General features: G+C 42.1%; 1 protein-coding gene across 1 annotated transcript in view; it reads right to left on the bottom strand.

The window, feature by feature from the left end:
• The window catches only part of SYCP3 (synaptonemal complex protein 3), a 96,168-nt gene extending 79,085 nt beyond the window's left edge, over positions 1–17,083 (bottom strand). The window contains exons 1-5 of the mRNA XM_073620329.1: positions 16,970–17,083; positions 12,739–12,868; positions 11,576–11,675; positions 4,801–4,835; positions 4,571–4,688 (exon numbers count right to left, since the gene is read on the bottom strand). Coding sequence (XP_073476430.1) covers positions 4,571–4,688; positions 4,801–4,835; positions 11,576–11,675; positions 12,739–12,859 — 374 coding nt within the window. The 5' untranslated portion in view covers positions 12,860–12,868; positions 16,970–17,083. The remainder of the gene's footprint in view (positions 1–4,570; positions 4,689–4,800; positions 4,836–11,575; positions 11,676–12,738; positions 12,869–16,969) is intronic.
• Positions 17,084–17,825: the final 742 nt, after the last annotated feature.

Here is a 17,825-nt window from a genome sequence, read left to right as displayed (position 1 = left end):
TTTGAGGTTTGGCATGTTGGATATCTATTTACTCAGTGCAACCTCGTCTTTTATACTTTAGCAAAAATTTGTGTAATTTATTGCGTGTTTGCCCTAAAATATATTTTAGTGTGTTTTTTTACAGAAATTTTACAGACCTTTGTGGTAATATTGTGTGACATTAAAAATTGGAACTACCACTGTTTATTCTCTAGGGTATCTGCTTTCAGAAAATATATCATATTTATGGGTTTTATGTAATATTCAGGCCTAAAATTATTTTTCAAATGTGTGCAAAAACGGCTCTGGCAGCGAAAGGATAATCTGTACACAACCCGATCAGGAGAATGTCTCTGAGCACCAAAACACTGCAACCAATGATGACGCTTTACAGTGCCATGAATTTATTATTAATTTAATGACTGCCAAATCCTTTTGTCTGCCAAAGTATTTTTTCAGTACTCATCTGAGCTAAGCGTGTATTGCATTGAGGATGAATGGCAGCCATCCTGCATTATCCAGTGCATATCGGTACAATGCATGCTTATTGCTTACTGAATGTGGGGATAGAAGCATATGCATCAGTCCTATAGCTAGCTATAAATAGGAAGATCTCTAATCTCACTCAAGTTAAAATGAGATATATGCCCTAGTAATGAGCACCCAATCCTGTCAAAACCCTTTCTTTTGACTCAGGCATTATTTTTTTTCATCAGTGCCTTTGCAGTGAAACGACTGTTCCCTTGTCTATGATACAATTACTGAAAGATTTTCAGCAATATTACAACCCCAAATCCAAAAAAAGTTGGGACGCTGTGTAAAATCTACAGAATGCAATGGTTTGCAAATCTCATAAACCCATATTTTATTCACAATACAAAATAGAAAACATATCAAATGTTTAAACTAAGAAAATGTACCATTTTAAGAAAAAAAAGGTAATTTTGAAATTGATGGCAGCAACACGTCTCAAAAAAATTGGGACAGGGCAACAAAAAGACTGTAAAGTAAGTGGCACCAACAAGGAATAGCTGGAAGAACTTTTTGCAACTAATTAGGTTAATTGGCAACAGGTCAGTAACATAATTGGGTAGAAAAAGTGCATCTAAAGCCTCGTACACACGATCGGATTTTCGGCAGGGAATTGTGTGATGACAGACTGTTTGCCTAAAATTCAACCGTTAGTACGCACCATCAGACAATTGTTGTCCAACTTTCCGCCAACAAATGTTGGATGGCAGGTTAGTACATTTTCGGCGGTCTGTTGTCAGATTTTCGTATCGTCTGTACACAAGTCCGTCACACAAAAGTCCAAAGTACAAACACATATGCTCAGAATCAATGCTCACTAAACACAACATTAGCAGAAGGTGCCCAAAGGGTGGCGCTCAAGAGCTGAAATTCCACGTAGTACGTCACTACGTTTGTGTTTGTTTGCCGACAGTTGTGTGCCGTTAGTATGCAAGACAAGTTCTTGGCACATGCCCTTCGGACAAAAGTTTGACGCTCTGTTGGCCAACAATCCGATCGTGTGTACGCGGCTTAAGTCTAGGTTCACACTGATGCAGGTTTGAAATTCAGCTGAACTAGCACAATTTCAAACTGGCCATGCAGTCCACCTTCGGGGGCGATTTGACAGACATCTGTGCGGGATCATGCACAAATGTATATTCAAATCGCCCCCCAAGTTGCCAAAAGTAGTACAGGAACTACTAATAATTAGGGTTGCCATCTCGTCCTTTTAAACCTGAACACATATGAATTTCACAGTTTCAGTGGCTGATTAAGGTGGTAATTAAACTCACTTGGTGCCTTATCTGCATTAAATTAGCCTCAGAACCTGTGGAATTCATATGTGTTTGGGTTTAAAGGGATGAGGTGGCAACCCTACTAATAATATCATCAAAGGATTCCGAGAATCTGGACAAATCTCTGTGCACAAGGGACAAGGCTGAAACACAATATATAGTTTGGCCTTCAGACGACACTGCATTAAAAACAGGCATGGTTCTGTGATGGATATCACTGCATGGGCTCAGGAATACTTTCAAAAATCATTGTCTGTGAACACAGTTCACTGTGCCACCTAAAAATACAAGGTAAAGCAAAGAAGCCATATCTGAACATAAACGCCGCCCTCTTCTCTTGCCAAAGCTCATTTAAAATGGTCTGTTGCAAAGTGGAAAACTGTTTTGTGATCAGACAAATCAAAATTTTACATTCTTCTTGGCAACCATGAGCTCCTCATTCTCAGAGGAGAGGGACCTTTCCGGTTTGTTACTCAGTTCAAAAGCCTGCATCGCTGATGGTATGGAGGTGCATGAGTGTGTATGGAATGGGAGCTTGCACATCTGGAAACCACCATTAATGCTGAAAGATATATCCAGGTTTTAGAGCAGCTTATGCTCCCATCCAGACAATGTCTTCTTCAGGGAAGGCCTTGCATTTTTCAGCAGGACAATGCAAAACAGCATACTGCATCTATGACAACAGCATGGTTTCGTAGTAGATAAGTCCGGGTGCTTAACTGGTGTGCCTGCAGTCCAGACCTTTCACCAACTGAAAATATTTGGCGCATCTTGAAGTGAATGAAAACTATGACCCAGGAGTGTTGATCACTTAAAATACTATATTAGGCAAGAATGGGACAACATTCCTCCCACAAAACTCCAGCAACTGGTCTCCTCAGTTCCCAGACGTTAACAGAGTGTTGTTAAAAAAAGAGGGGATGCTACACTGTGGTAAACATGGCCCTGTCCCAATTTTTTTTAATTGTGTTTTAAAAATCAGCTTATTTTTTTCTTAACCATTTGCCATCTGGGCCATTTCTGACACTTCGCTCCTACATGTAAAAATCTACTTTTTTTGCTGGAAAATTACTTAGAGCCCCCAAACATTATATACTGTATATATAATTTGTTTTAGCAGAGACCCTAGGGAATAAAATGACGGGTGTTGCGTTTTTTTAAATCAAATAGTATTTGCGCATGTGTGGTTCGATCACCGTTTACATATGTGTGCGAGTAACGTATGCGTTCGCATTTGCACGTAAGCACTGTGGGACGGGGTGCGCTTGAAATTTTTTTATTATTATTTATTTATTTTCCAGAAAAAAAAAAATTACACTTTTTTTTGTACTTAATTGCTATCACAAGGGATGAACAACATCCCCTGATAGCATGGGTGTGACCTAATTAGCCATTCAGATCACTTTTGCCAGATAGGGAATCACTGGCTGAAAAAATCAATACCAGGATGATGCCTGTAGGTGCAGTCATCATCCCGGTATAACACAGAAATCTGGAAGACGTCCATGTACGCCGTGCTGGCGGGAAGTGGTTAAAATGGTACATTTTCTTAGTGTAAACATTTGACATGTTTTTGCATTCTTTGCATTAGGCTCCTTTCACACATGTGGACTGTTCAGGTCCGCCTGTCAGTTTTTCAGGCTGACCTGAATAGACGCTCCATGCACCTCTATGGATCGACAGATGTCAGCGGTGTCCGCTGACATCTGATCCGATCCGCTAAATCTAGACGGATGGAAACGCTATTTTTCATCCAATCCCCCATAGAGGAAAGCTCACGACCCAGTGATGTCCCAGCTGCACCTCTTCTTCCTTCACTTTCTAGTTTCACAGGCAGCTGCTGTCAGTCATGTCCTGTGAAGAGGGAGTGAGAAGCGTGGCCGAGCCATGCTGTGAGTCTATGGAACACATGGCTTGCTGAGGGGACCAGCAGAGGACTCCAGAAGAGGTGGTAAGGGACCGCTTGCACAGAGCAGGCAAGTAGAACATCTTTTTTTATTTTAATGTAAAAGAAACTCCTTTAAATTAGCTTTTAAGCCCTACTCTGTGCTTATGTTACACACATCAGCTTATTCAGGGCTTCTTTACATGGGTATTAGATTCAGATGGTTGCCAAAAGCAGGATGCTTTCAGATTCTTCTCAGCTGCTTTGATTTGACCATGAGCACCTCAGGGATTTTCTCTAAATTACTTTCAGCTGCTTTGGCATGTACGTTTAAAGTATTATGAAAGGTGGATTTTAAAAAATTAAAATAGCAAACATGTTATACTTACCTGTTCTGTGCAATGGTAAACCTCCTCTTCTGGGGTCCCTGGATGGTGCTCTCTACTTTTCCTCTTCTGTGTCTACACCCATAGCAAGCGCTTGTTATGGGGGCAGACATGCGGGCTCGCTCACGAGCCAGGCTCTGTGAATCCATAGACACACACCAGCGCAGCTCAGCCTCACCTCCACTTCCTTCTCATAGGATTTGATTGGAAGCAGCAGAAACCAATGGCTCCCGCTGCTGCCTCTGTGCCTGTGAGGAGAGAGAGCAGCAACGCACAGCACTAGATTGAAAGAAGAGCCAGGTAAGTAGTATTTGGGTTGGGGGACTGGAGGAAGCTGATAATGGAAGGTTTTTTTACCTTAATGCATGGAATGCATTAGGGTAAAGAAGCTTAAGCCTTTGGAATAACGTTACCTTATAGGAAAGAAAAGCAGATTGAATGCAAATAAACGCCTATGCACATGATACATTACTATCGAGCAACATACAGCCAGCTTTAGATATGTATCCCACCTTTGTTCTTGCTGTGTTTTCCAAACATGTTCAATTTTTTGGCTACTGGTCTTTAGAGAAGCCTTTGTATACATCTCCAATCTCTTTCGTTTTGCTAAAAGTGCCTTGCTAATATCCGCTGTATTGGAAGATTTTATGAAATATAGTTAAAACAGTGTCTAGAAGAAAATAATCACTGCCTCAAGCTGACTGATGAAGACATTAGAAATAATGATTAACATAATACTTGCCTCCAAATCTTTCCAACATATTTTGTACTTCACCACTAGAAGAGAAAAGCACACAGTAAAATATTTTGACAACTGTATACTCACCTTTCTCTTCAGCTGAAAGAAAACATCTAGGAAAAAGGAAATTTGTGCTGCTATGCTAAGTATTGGGTGATTTAGTAATTGTAAGGGAATTGCTGAACTGCTGATGGAAGGTAGTAATATTTTCTAGAATATTACATAGAACCACAGCTAAGTAATACTGTATTTTGTCTGTATTTTATGGACAGTTCATAAAAAAAAAAACACACAATTTACTCCCGTATGTAAATGTTTGGGAAGGTAGCAACTGCCCTTATCATTACTGATTTGGTAGCTTTCAGCCAACAGATTTAAAAGCATGGAGGGCAGCCTACACCAGTCTCTAGAGAACCATAATGAAGAGGAGACGCTTCTATACTGATTGCTCAATTCTCAGATCTGCTCTGAGCACAGAGCGGTGACTGTCACCGCTCTGTGCTCTGCCTCTCCAGCGCTCACTGGATCACCAGACTGTGGAGGGGGCAGGAGTGGCTGGTTCAAGCATCTGGGTGGATCCTGATATCGTTGGGATCCTTGCAGAGTCTGGACCAGCTCTATGACGTCAGCCAACAGCGGACTTTAGCCTGCTGTCAGCTGAATCTGGGTCACAAAAGTGCAGAACTAACACCTTGTACACACAATCAGAAAATTGGATGACAAAAATCGCTTTTTGAGCGATCGTACGATAATATGTTAGTTTGTTAGTACACAGCTTTCGAGAGCCAATCACGACACTTCATCCAACAGTATCCGAAGGGACACGCACAAAAATGTTTCTCGTACGATACCAGATCGTCCGATTTTCGTTTAACCAGTACAGTATTATGCCCCGTACACACGGTCGGACTTTGTTCGGACATTCCGACAACAAAATCCTAGGATTTTTTCCGACGGATGTTGGCTCAAACTTGTTTTGCCTACACACGGTCGCACAAAGTTGTCGGAATTTCCGATCGCCAACAACGCGGTGACATACACCACGTACGACGAGACTAGAAAAGGCCGGTTCAGAACCAAGCGCGGCACCCTTTGGGCTCCTTTTGCTAATCTCGTGTTAGTAAAAGTTTGGTGAGAGACGATTCGCGCTTTTTCAGACTCGTGGCTTTCAGATTGTTTTCTGCCGTTCAGTTTGTATCTGCTCTTCAGTGCATGCAGTCAGTTCGTATCGGAGTTTTCTGTGCGATCTTGCCCGCTCGTTGCTGTTTTTCAGATCGCTCTTTACAGGCCTTGCTGTTCTTCAGTGCGTTCTGTTACTTCGTTCTGAGCAGCCGACCGTTTTCTAGCCATGTTTCGTATGCGTACTCCTCGTAGAGTTCGTGCTGTGCGGGGGCTTGGTGTTGGGGTCCTGACCTTGACACAAGTCCAGTCCATGAACAGGGTGAGGAGGAGTTCATGGACCAAGAATTGGTTGCTTCAGCGTGACCAGTTCTGTCATATGCCTTTGCTCCGTGAGAATAATCCTGATGATTTCAGGAAATTTCTCAGGATGACGGACCCCGTATTTCACCGTTTTTTGGCTTCGCTGACCCCCTATATCAGCAGGCAGGATACCTACATGAGGCAAGCCATCACTCCGGAGCAGAGGTTGGTCGCTACCTTGCGGTATTTGGCCACAGGGAGAAGTCTGCAGGACCTCAAGTTCTCGACAGGCATCTCCCCCCAGGCTCTTCTTTGTGGACATTTACTGCTTGTGTTTGTTTGAGCTGACCCTGACAGAAATGTGTGGAGTCCAGAAAATGTCGTGATTGTGTAACCTTATACAAAGCACTGTTGGCTGTTATTTACTAAATGCAAAGACACTTTTCACTACAAGTGCACTTGCAACTGCACTGAAACTGCACTTGTAGTGCAAAGTGGATTTGCCCTTAGGAAATTACCCCCATTTTCTCAGAAAACAACAATTACATCACCCCAAAAGTGTTGTAGCGTTGAGACAATAATCCACACATTCTTGATGAACAATCTTTTTAATACCTGCACAATCACATGTGCATTTACCAAAGGTTTTTCTGACAAACCAACATGTTTGTTGTATAACAATTTTTGTGGTGTCATTATCCAAAATCAAAATGTGCATTTTATAGAAAACAGGCCTGTGTAAAACCCACAAGAAAGACACAAATCTTGATCTTACAAAGTTCACATTTGGTAGAACTTGAAGGCAATATCAGACATGAGTATTTAGGAACTGTGTTTGATATTGCGTTCAGATGGGGGGAAATCACCCCAGGAAAAGCCAAATTTGGAAGATGCACACAAATTTCACAATGTCAACATGTGCGACCTGCCATCACGGGGGATCAAGGGACATGTTTTGGGGGAGAAAGCCCTTCCTCACCGCTACTTTATTATTGAGGAAGGGGTTGCACCCCCAAAACGCGTCCGTTGATCTCCCGTGATGGCAGATAGCACATGTTGACACACTGTGTGCATCCTCCAAATTTGGCTTTGGGAAAAATCACAAAAACATTTCGCACATTGTAGCAGACAAAAGAAGAAAGTGATTTGGAGGGGCTTTAAACTCGCCCCAAAACATCAATGATGTTTTTATATTTTGGAATAACATCATTGATGTTTTGCTTGATGATTTCCAATTGTAAATTACACCCCATGATCTCCCCGATCAGGATCTGGGCACTTTCTGATGTGAAAGGATCTTCATCCACAACCTCACGATCACCTAAAAAGAGAGGAAACCCAAAATAAATTAGGTCTAAAAAAAATGCCGCCATCCACCTCTTATCTGAGCCTGTGGTTGCAGACACTCACCTGTTGTGGTGACTAGTTCCACCACGTCTTCTTCCTCCTGTTCAGCTTGTGTTGGTGGGATTTCCCCTTCTTCCAGAGGGGGGGGGGGGTTCTGGTCTCCTGGGATGAGGGGTGTCCTCCGAGTCTTTTCTCCCCTATGTAAAACAAAAATGGTATAATTAGCACACAGATATTTGATGGCAGAACTATAAAGATGAAACATTGCTTGGAAGTGGGGTGCAATGATCTATTTTAGCCGAGTTCCAAGATGCAGCTTTTTTAGTGTCCTTTGTCAAGCTGCAATACTTTACCTGTTTGGTACAAGCTTCACAGATGTATCCCCCCCTATAGTATACACTGGAGCACCTGTGTGGCCCCCTAATAAAAATGGTGTTCTGGGGTCCCACACTAGTGCTCCAGTGTCCAGATGTGAAAACAGCTGCTCAGTGTCCTCTCCTTACACACAATCTAGTTTGCATTTCATTCTAGTAACAAAGCCATCTACACAACCCAATTCTTTGAAGACAAGTATAGGGCCTCAAAATGCTGGCCAAATGCATATGGCCTAAACAATGGTATTTTATCGTCCGAAATAAAAATGTGTGATCCGAACGAATAATGTGCCCATGAACATGAAAGTTGCCATTTTAAACTGTATAACAGTTCCTAAAAGCACATGGAGCAGCACGAATGTAATAAACACAAGAACAATAGGAACACAGCACAACTACTTACTTTTTTGCAGCACTCTCCGGATCTTTCTGTACTGCTCATGTTCTCGTAATTTCAGGTCCGACCACCGCTTCCTGAGCTGATCTTTCGATCATCGTACCCCGAATTTCCGGTGCAGACTCCTGACCACTTTCGCCATGATCTTGGCCTTTCGGACATTGTGGTTGGGGTAAGGCCCATACTTTCCATCATAGTCGGCCCTCTTCAGGATGTCCACCATCTCCAACATCTCCCCAAAGGACATATTTGAGTCCTTTAATCTCCTTCTGGATCGGGACGTTTCAGGCTCCGGCCTTTCCTCCTCCTCGTTGCTGTAATTAGCACGATCCTGCTGTCTATCCGCCATGTGCTCTTCCTCCACTGCGCCGAACGAAAAGGGGCGGGGAATAGAATAGAAAGAACGTCAGGGGCGGGCGGAGTTATACGCATGCGCAGTGTGTATAAATCGTAACGCGCGCGTCTTACGTACGATCTGTGAGCGGAGGAAGGAGCATCGGAGACGCCGATCGTGCTAACGAAGGTAGGATCTAAACTTGGGCCTATACTGCTTCGAAATTGAAGCCTATATTGTAACAAGATTAGGGGAGTTTGGCCTGACATTAGGGTTTGTCTTGTGTTGTGTTTTGCAGAGAAAATGGATGAGTTCAACGACCACAATTTCCTGCCCCTGTTCATTGACAAGTACAGGGAGCTGACCTGTCTGTGGCAAGTGAGACACCCCCACTATAACCATAAACAAAAGAGGCAGGCAGCGCTGGAGAAACTGCTGGAGTTGGTGAAGCCGGTGGTCCCCACAGCAACCATCCCCTATTTAAAAGCTAAAATTGGTGGCCTGAGGAGCACTTATCTGAGGGAGCGCAAGAAGGTCACAGATTCCCAGAGATCCGGAGCTGCAGCAGATGACGTTTATGTCCCCAGGCTGTGGTACTATGAGAGACTGCGATTTCTGTCAGACCACACTGAAGTCAGGGAATCCCTCTCCACTCTTCCTTCCACCCCATCTGAGGCTTCCGATGTCCAACCTGGGCCTTCCAGCCAGGAAGAAGTGGAGGAGCCCAGCTGGAGTCAGGTATAGCATTGTTCTACTGATTTCTGGGCAATAAAGAAATTATGTTTACTATAGATGTTATTATTGATCATTAATTGCTGATTAAAAAAAGTGTTTTGCATATCAATAGACAGTAGTGGGCACCCAAAATTGGGACAAGAATGCAAAATGCTGGGCTCAGAAGGATAGTCTGTTATATTTGTTAACATTGAATTTGCAGCAGTCAGGAGGTGAAAATTGTGTGTGATTGATGTAAAAAAAACTAAAACTATGTCCCTTTTTCATACACAGGAAGACCTCAGCCAGGAGGAGGCTGTGGAATGTGGCAGTCAGGAGGAGGCGGGGATTAGTGTCAGCCAGGAGGAGGCGGGGATTAGTGGCAGCCAGGAGGAGGCGGGGCTAAGTGGCAGCCAAGAGAAGCCTGGGACAAGTCGCAGCCTGACTGAGTCTCAGGTTCCTCCCCTCCACCTGCCATACAAAAGGGCCAGGAAGGCCACTCCCAGTCCTGTGCAGGATTCAGCATACAGGCTGATCCAGGAGGCTTCTGTGTCCCTCAGAGCCTTCCCCAGTCCTGAAAAGGCCTTTGCCTGCATGGCTGCCACCAAATTGCAGGGCATGCAGGAGGGCCAACGCAAGATCTCTGAGGACCTGATTTATAAAGTCCTACGTAAGGGGTTGAGTGGGGAACTGACACCCAAGACGGATGTCATTGAGATCGACGATCCTCCTCCTCCTCCTGCTGCCACAACTCCACCACCACAGCCAAAGGCTGGAAGGAGGCGTGGAAGGAAGACCAAAGAGTGATGACCCTGGGTTCAGTCTGGTCTGACAGAAGATGCAGTCTCTCGTATGACCACAGCCTGGGAACACAGATGTCATCTGCTGCTTTCCGGATCTCTGGGACTTCTGGACCACACTGCCCTCCCTTAGATATGGACTCCTCAGGCCACAAATTTTGCTTTTAAATAATTGATGTCTGCCCTGGGGGTCCAAGGCTTCGCCCACTTCTGCAGTTTCTACAGCGTTGCCTCCCTCTTTGTTTATAGTTATGACCCCTTAATAAAATATTTTTAGGTAAATTCTACTCTCCTGTGTGTGTTTTCATCCAAAAAGGACAGTTTGTTGGTGACGATTCAGGTACATTTCTAACATAAAATGTGAAATTAACAAGAGACAACAACACCAAACAATCTCCTACAGATTAAATAGAACAACATATCAATGGTGTTGTGGGAACTTGTCACAAAAAACACACAAACATTTTCGGGAGTACAAATCAAAATCACCAAAAAAAAAAATTAAAAAAGAGAAACACAAAAAAAGATTCTACATTAAAGTCAAAAAAAAAAAAAATATGTTGTCAGATGTGAGAAATCAAAATATATTGAGGGAATCCCCATAAATAGTAACGAAAGAAGTTTGTGAGAAGTGTGTGTGAATATGAGCATCAAAACTACTTAATTCTTGTCACATTATAAAGAAGAAGAGAGTGCGCTGTATTAAACCATTTTGAACATTGCAGCGTGACGAAAGTGCTGTATCCATTACGAACGCTAAGTTTACCAGAACGAGCTGTCCTGTGTCGGAATTTCTTCTGAGCATGCGTGGCACTTTGTGCGTCGGAACAGGCCACACGCGGTCGGAATTGACGCGATCGGATTTTGTTGTCGGAAAATTTTATCTCCTGCTGTCCAACTTTGTATGTCAGAAAATCCGATGGAAAATGTCCGATGGAGCCCACACACGGTCGGAATTTCCGACAACACACTCCGATCGGACAATGTCCATCGGAAAATCCGACCGTGTGTACGGGGCATTAGTCTGAAAAAAATTGGAAGATCAAAAGCATCCATGCTTGGAAACTAAAGAATACATTACAATACAATACAACACATTACATCACCTCCCAAGTTGTATTCTATTGTACGAGAATTTTTCGTAACTTTAGTTACCTCTTCATTTTTGATATGAGCCTAGCATGCAACAAAAAACGGACCCTAATTCGTCTGATAATCTCATCGTGTGTACCAGACATTAGTGCGCTCCTGTGACCCATAGGAGAAGTTGGGCTAAAATAGCTTTGGCCGTACTTCTCCTTCAATATACAGCTGTCTCTACTAGAAGAGCTGATTATAACTGAAGAGGATATCAGGAAATGCAGTCCTACTGCTCTAAAAATATTATTACCCCACATGTTCTTCATCTATTCCTTGATCTGTAACAGATGCAGGACGTTTTTTTCCATGTTTCTCTAAACCTGGATTCTTTTCTGTATTCTGTATATATTCTGTATTAAAAGAAAAAAAAAACAAAGAAACTTGGCAATTATTTGCACTGGAAGGCCCCATTCACACCTAGTATAGGTGAATACTAGTTTTTCTTTTTTGTGCCTTTTAAGTGTGTCACGCATAGGGCAGCGCGATTACTTGAATACGTTGCCCTATGCGTGACAAACACACCAAAGAAGCTACAGAACCTTTTCAGGCACAGAGCTTTGTGCATTTTGTAGCATGCAAAAATGCACGACTGCTGGCTGTGCTTGGGATGCCTTTAAGAAATTACACTTCGATCATTTCTGCATGCATTCCCAGAATGCGCAGGTGTGATTGTGGGCCTAAAATATATTTGGTTATACATAAAAATATAACAGACCAAAAAAATTGTGGGTACTGTTTGAGTATAATACGAAAACTGGGGGAAAACTAAAACGTTCCGGAACTTTGTTAAAAAAAAGTGCTACTTTGCTAATTATTTACGTCACAAAGTAATAACATATACTCCTACACCATATAAAATAAGCACTTTAGAAAAAAAAACACAGAAAATAGATTTTAATCCTTTGTTAGTTTTATGGCTATTCACCTTTGCATAAGAGCTACCATTGATATGTGATTTTAGTGGTACTTACATGGGAGCTGATCTCCTGGCAGATATAAAACACACATATTTATGCAACTCTGTAATCATTAAAGTTAAAGTTTTATCCTGGAATTCCAAATTACATAAAGTGTCTCTCCTGGCAAAAATGAAAATCTTTATTGTTCAATGTGCCCATAATCTGTGTACATTCACATTATGCTCCTTCAAATTAGTCTTTATTAATATCAATTGCAAAGCAAAGCCGTGCACAGCCGCATCAATTTTAAATATGACAGTGGCTGCAGGGGAGAGGGACCCCATCCGCTGTCACGGGGGGGGGGCTTAAGGGTGAGGATGGCATGTTAACAAAAAATTTTCAACCAGCAATAGGATTTTCTGTAAAAGTGATCCGAGCATCTCTAACCACGCAAATAGGTAAAACCAACACCACAATCACAACACGCCATATTGCAGCAATGAGACTTATATACCTTCTGTTGTATCTTCTGATCCAGAAAGGGTTTTTTCCTCTATTTCTTGAAATTTGTAGGATAGCACCTTCTCCTCTTGAACGGCCTTTACAGATTTTCCTGTCTTCTTTCCAGGAGCCATGACTGTTATCTAACATCAACATTATAATTCCTAGTCACATTCAAGTTATATGTGGATGTTGTAAGGGCTAAGTCACACACTGGCTCTTATTACTTCCTGGTGAAGTTTAAAATAGAAATGCAATGCAAAACATTTGTGTGTGTTTGTATATATTATAAACATATATATATTTTTAAAATTGATCACATGACCTCTGTTCTCTGCTGCATAAGGGGCTGGGGGTGCAGACTGCAGACGTGTGTGTCAGCAAGAGGCAGAGAAATATCAGTACACTGATCTTCCCAGTGAATGGCTGTGCAGAGGGGCATGTCGACATCTACTACAGATCTATTTTAAGGTGTGGTTAGGTTGTGCTGTGATAGCAGACATTTTTGTGAATTCTCTGCCAGATAGATTCATATACTTTGATTTCTTTGACACTTGACTTGGTCCAGCTCACCTTGGCTGAAACAAAAATCTTTGCCACTGCTAATAATGCCCAATGTCTCTGATCCTACCTGGCACTGTTAGTATTACTGTCTGGCTGATGCCTTTGCCTGCACACAGAAGCAAATGGTGTTACCACACGATTGCTCTGTACAACCAGGAAGTGGATGGAGCTGCTCTGTCCTAGTTCTCTATAATATCACAGTGCATTCTGGGATACCAGAGCCCCCACTGTCTCTCCCCCGATGCGCAGCTAACACTTTATAAATGCTTCACTAATGCCATAAATGCTAATGGTTTGGTTCAGTAGTTTGAAACGCAGAGTTTAGTAGTTTGAAACGAAGATTTCTTTGCATTACAAACTACTGATCTCTGAACTGTGTGTTTCAAACTACTGAACGCACTATTGAACACAGATATTATTCTGGATAAGAATAGTCATGCTCAGCGGGTGGGGTTTTTTTTTGTTTGGGTGAGCGTTTTTGTTTTTATTAAAGGACTTATCAAAAACTGGTGGGTTTTTTTTAACCCTCTGAGCACTTTTTGGTGAATTAGTAGGGGTACTATGTACCCCTACTCATTAACATAGGTGGGGGTGGGATCTGGGGGGCCCCCTTGTTAAAGGGGGCTTTCATATTCCGATAAGCCTCCACCCACAGAACTCTGCAACCACCAGGCAAGGGTTGTGGGGAAGAAGCCCTTGTTGCCATCAACATGGGAACAAGGTGCTTTGGGGGGGCCTGGTATGGATTGGGTGGATCCCCACACTGGTTTCTAATCAGATTTTTTATTTGCCAGCAGTTCTGTTTGCATTCAGCTGATGGGTCAGCTATTTGATGCTTTTTCGACCAATCCGAATTCAATTCATTCTGAAATTTTAAATTAGTTAGAAAACGAATATATGAAACTAAACTAAACAATTTTCAATGAAATTTGTTACAATTTTATTTGTACATTTGGATACATCCAAATCTCAGAATAACCAAAAATTAGTCTGAATTTATATTGGGACTGAAACTAAATGCACATGTCTAATGCAGAGTTCAGTAGTTTATAACACAAAATTTAGTATTTTGAAATACACAGTTCAGAGTTCTCTGCATTATAAACTACTGAAGTGTGCATTACCAACTACTGTGCTGTGAGTTCAGTACAGTGCCTTGAAAAAGTATTCATACCCTTTGAAATGTTCCACATTTTGTCATGTTACAATCAAAAACGTAAATGTTTTTTATTGTGATTTTATGTGATAGACCAACACAAAGTAGCACATAATTGTGAAGTGGAAGGAAAATGAGAAATGTTTTTCAAACTTTTTTTACAAATAAATACCAGTATGTGAAAAGTGTGGCATGCATTTGTATTCAGCCCCACTGAGTTCATACTTTGTAGAACCACCTTTTGCTGCAATTACAGCTGAACGTCTTTTTGGTGATGTAGTTACCAGCTTTGATCATCTAGAGAGTGACATTCTTCTTTGCAAAATAGCGCAAGCTCTGTCAGATTGGATGGAGAGCGTCTGTTAACAGCAATTTTCAAGTCTTGCCACAGATTCTCAATTGGATTTAGGTCTGGACTTTGACTGAGCCATTCTAACACATGAATATGCTTAGATCAAAACCATTCCATTGTAGCTCTGGCTGTATGTTTAGGGTCGTTGTCCTGCTGGAAAGTGAACCCTCGCCCCAGTCTCAAGTCTTTTGCAAACTCTAACACATTTTCTTCTAAGATTGCCCTGTATTTGGCTCCATCCATCTTCCCATCAACTCCGACCAGCTTCCCTGTCCCCACGGAAGAAAAGCAACCCCACAACATGATGCTGCTACCACCATGTTTCATGGTGGGGACGGTGTGTTCAGGGTGATGTGCAGTGTTAGTTTTCCACCACACATTGCATTTTGCTTATAGGCTGTGTCCTCCACATGGCTTCTCGCAAACTGCAAATGGGATTTTTTATGGCTTATTTTCAATAATGGCTTTCTTCTTGCCACTCTTCCATAAAGGCCAGATTTGTGGAGTGCACGACTAATAGTTGTCCTGTGGACAGATTCTCCCACCTGAGCTGTGGATTTCTGCAGCTCCTCCAGAGTTACCATAGCCTATTAGCTGCTTCTCTGATCAATGCTCTCCCTGCCCGGCCTGTCAGTTTAGGTAGACAGGTATGCCTTGGTAGGTTTGCAGTGCCGTAATCTTTCCGTTTTTCCGATGATGGATTGAACAGTGCTCCGTGAGATGTTCAAAGCTTGGGATATTTTTTTTATAACCTAACCCTGCTTTAAACATTTCCACAACTTTATCCCTGTCCTGTCTGGTGTGTTCCTTGGCCTTTATGATGCTGTTTGCTCACTAAGGTTCTCTAACAAACCTGAGGGCTTCAAAGAACAGCTGTATTTATACTGAGATTAAATTACACACAGGTGGACTCTATTTACTAATTAGGCGACTTCTGAAGGCAATTAATTCCACTAGATTTTAGTTAGGGGTATCAGAGTAAGGGGGCTGAATACAAATGCACGCCACACTTTTCAGATATTTATTTGTAAAACATTTTGAAAACCATTTATCATTTTCCTTCCACTTCACAATTATGTGCCACCTTGTGTTGGTCTATCACTTAAAAATCCCAATAAAATACATTTACATTTTTAGTTGTAACATGACAAAATGTGGAAAATTTCAAGGGGTATGAATACTTTTTCAAGGCACTGTAGTTGGTGATGCAGAGTTAGTAGTTTTGTAAGGCAGAATAAGTTTGAAATGCAGAGTTCTCGGTGTTACTAACTACTGATCTCTGAATTACAAACTACTGAACTCTGCGTTATAAACTATTGGACTCTGAACTGACTGGTGTGCCCCAAGATTCTGCATAATTTTAAAGGTTGCTTTGGCAAATGCCTGCTTTGCCAATGCAGGGCCTCCTACCATGCAACAATGCTGATGCTTGGTGATAGCACTGCCACATAGGCATGGGGAATGAGTCTTCCTAACTTCCAGTGCTTGAACAGCATAAGTACAACACAGGTTTACGTTAAGGAGACCATGTAACCAACCCATGCACAGCAAGTCAAACATAGCGAGTAAATGTACTTACATACCAATAAGTCAATGTGCCTTTATTAAAGTAAAATTAAACTCCGCTATTTTTTTAAATTAAATATTAAATGGGCCCCCAGGAGGCTTATGCCATAATGTGCTGGTATACACTGCATATTAGCACACTATGGCAGATTTACTTGTCAAACGATGCCCTCCAGAGCTGTGATGTCAGTGCTCTCGCTGGTCACAGGCACTTCCATCTTTTTCCGATCTTCCTTTTGGCTTTGGTTAATTTGACCATCTGAATGGCCTGACTGCATTGATGTCACTCCCACACATGTGCACAGGTGTCACATTATCACAACAGAGGGTCTCTTCTTTTCCAAAAACCCTACCTGTCAGAATTTTTTTTTGTTGTTTAATTCTAATTTAGTGCTGAACTCCAGCCGCAGATATGTATATCAATTCATAAGGGGTAAAAGTTACCTTCTGTGAAATGTGCTAAATGCTTCACTTGGTCCTGTTTACTGAAGAATCCTTTAATTTGTACCTGCTAGACAATACAGCCAGTGATGTACTGCTGGCACTGTGGATCTTATACAGTGAGGGGATCTTGTCCATTACCCTCCATTTCCTCTCCCCTCCTACCTTATTCCTTACTCCGGGTTTTTCTTCCTTTGTCTTCTCTCAGAATCTCTGGGTTGTGGGTGGGCCTGCATGGCGACATTGTGCAACCACCTTCCGGCACACCTAATCGGCTTTGCAGAACTGGTTATGTAGTGCGGAGGGAGCCTACTAGAGTGAGGAATAAGGTAATAAGTGTAACAGCTTATTCCTCTACCCCTAGGTATAACAAGCATTTAACCCTCGCAGTGTGGTAGACTTCACTGCAAGATATTTTTCCTGTCTGGAGTGGGGCTTTAACCACTTGCTGACCACCCTATAGCAGTTTTACTGCTACAGGGTGGCAACAGTGCACTGAATCACGTATATATACACAGGATTACGGACTTCCACCTGGCGGGATGCTTCTGCTGTGATAATTGACAACAGAATCTGATCTACGGATGCTGGGCACGCGATGTCTTCTGGCACCCGCCAATCATTGGTAAAGTACACAGAACGGGGATCTGCCTATGTAAAAAAAAAAAGTAGAAAATGCTGCATTTTTCCTGCAGTGGACTGTACTGGAATGCTGTACAAAGCATCAAAAACGCACTGGAACACACGTCCTTAACTACTTAAGGACCGGGCCTATTTTTCAGACTTGGTGTCTGTTTTTTCTAAAAAACTACTTAGAACCCCCAAACACACATATATATATATACACATATTTTCAGGCACCCTAGAGAATAAAATGGCGGTCGTTGTAATACTTTATGTCACACCGTATTTGCGCAGCGGTCTTACAAGCACAATTTTTTGGGAAAAGATACACTTTTTTTAATTAAAAAAAGACAACAGTAAAGTTAGCCCACTTTTTTGTGGTATTGTGAAAGATAAT

This window comes from Aquarana catesbeiana, linkage group LG03, assembly GCF_042186555.1.
Source record: "Aquarana catesbeiana isolate 2022-GZ linkage group LG03, ASM4218655v1, whole genome shotgun sequence".
Taxonomy (NCBI): domain Eukaryota; kingdom Metazoa; phylum Chordata; class Amphibia; order Anura; family Ranidae; genus Aquarana; species Aquarana catesbeiana.
This window is presented reverse-complemented; position numbering and strand designations above follow the sequence as displayed.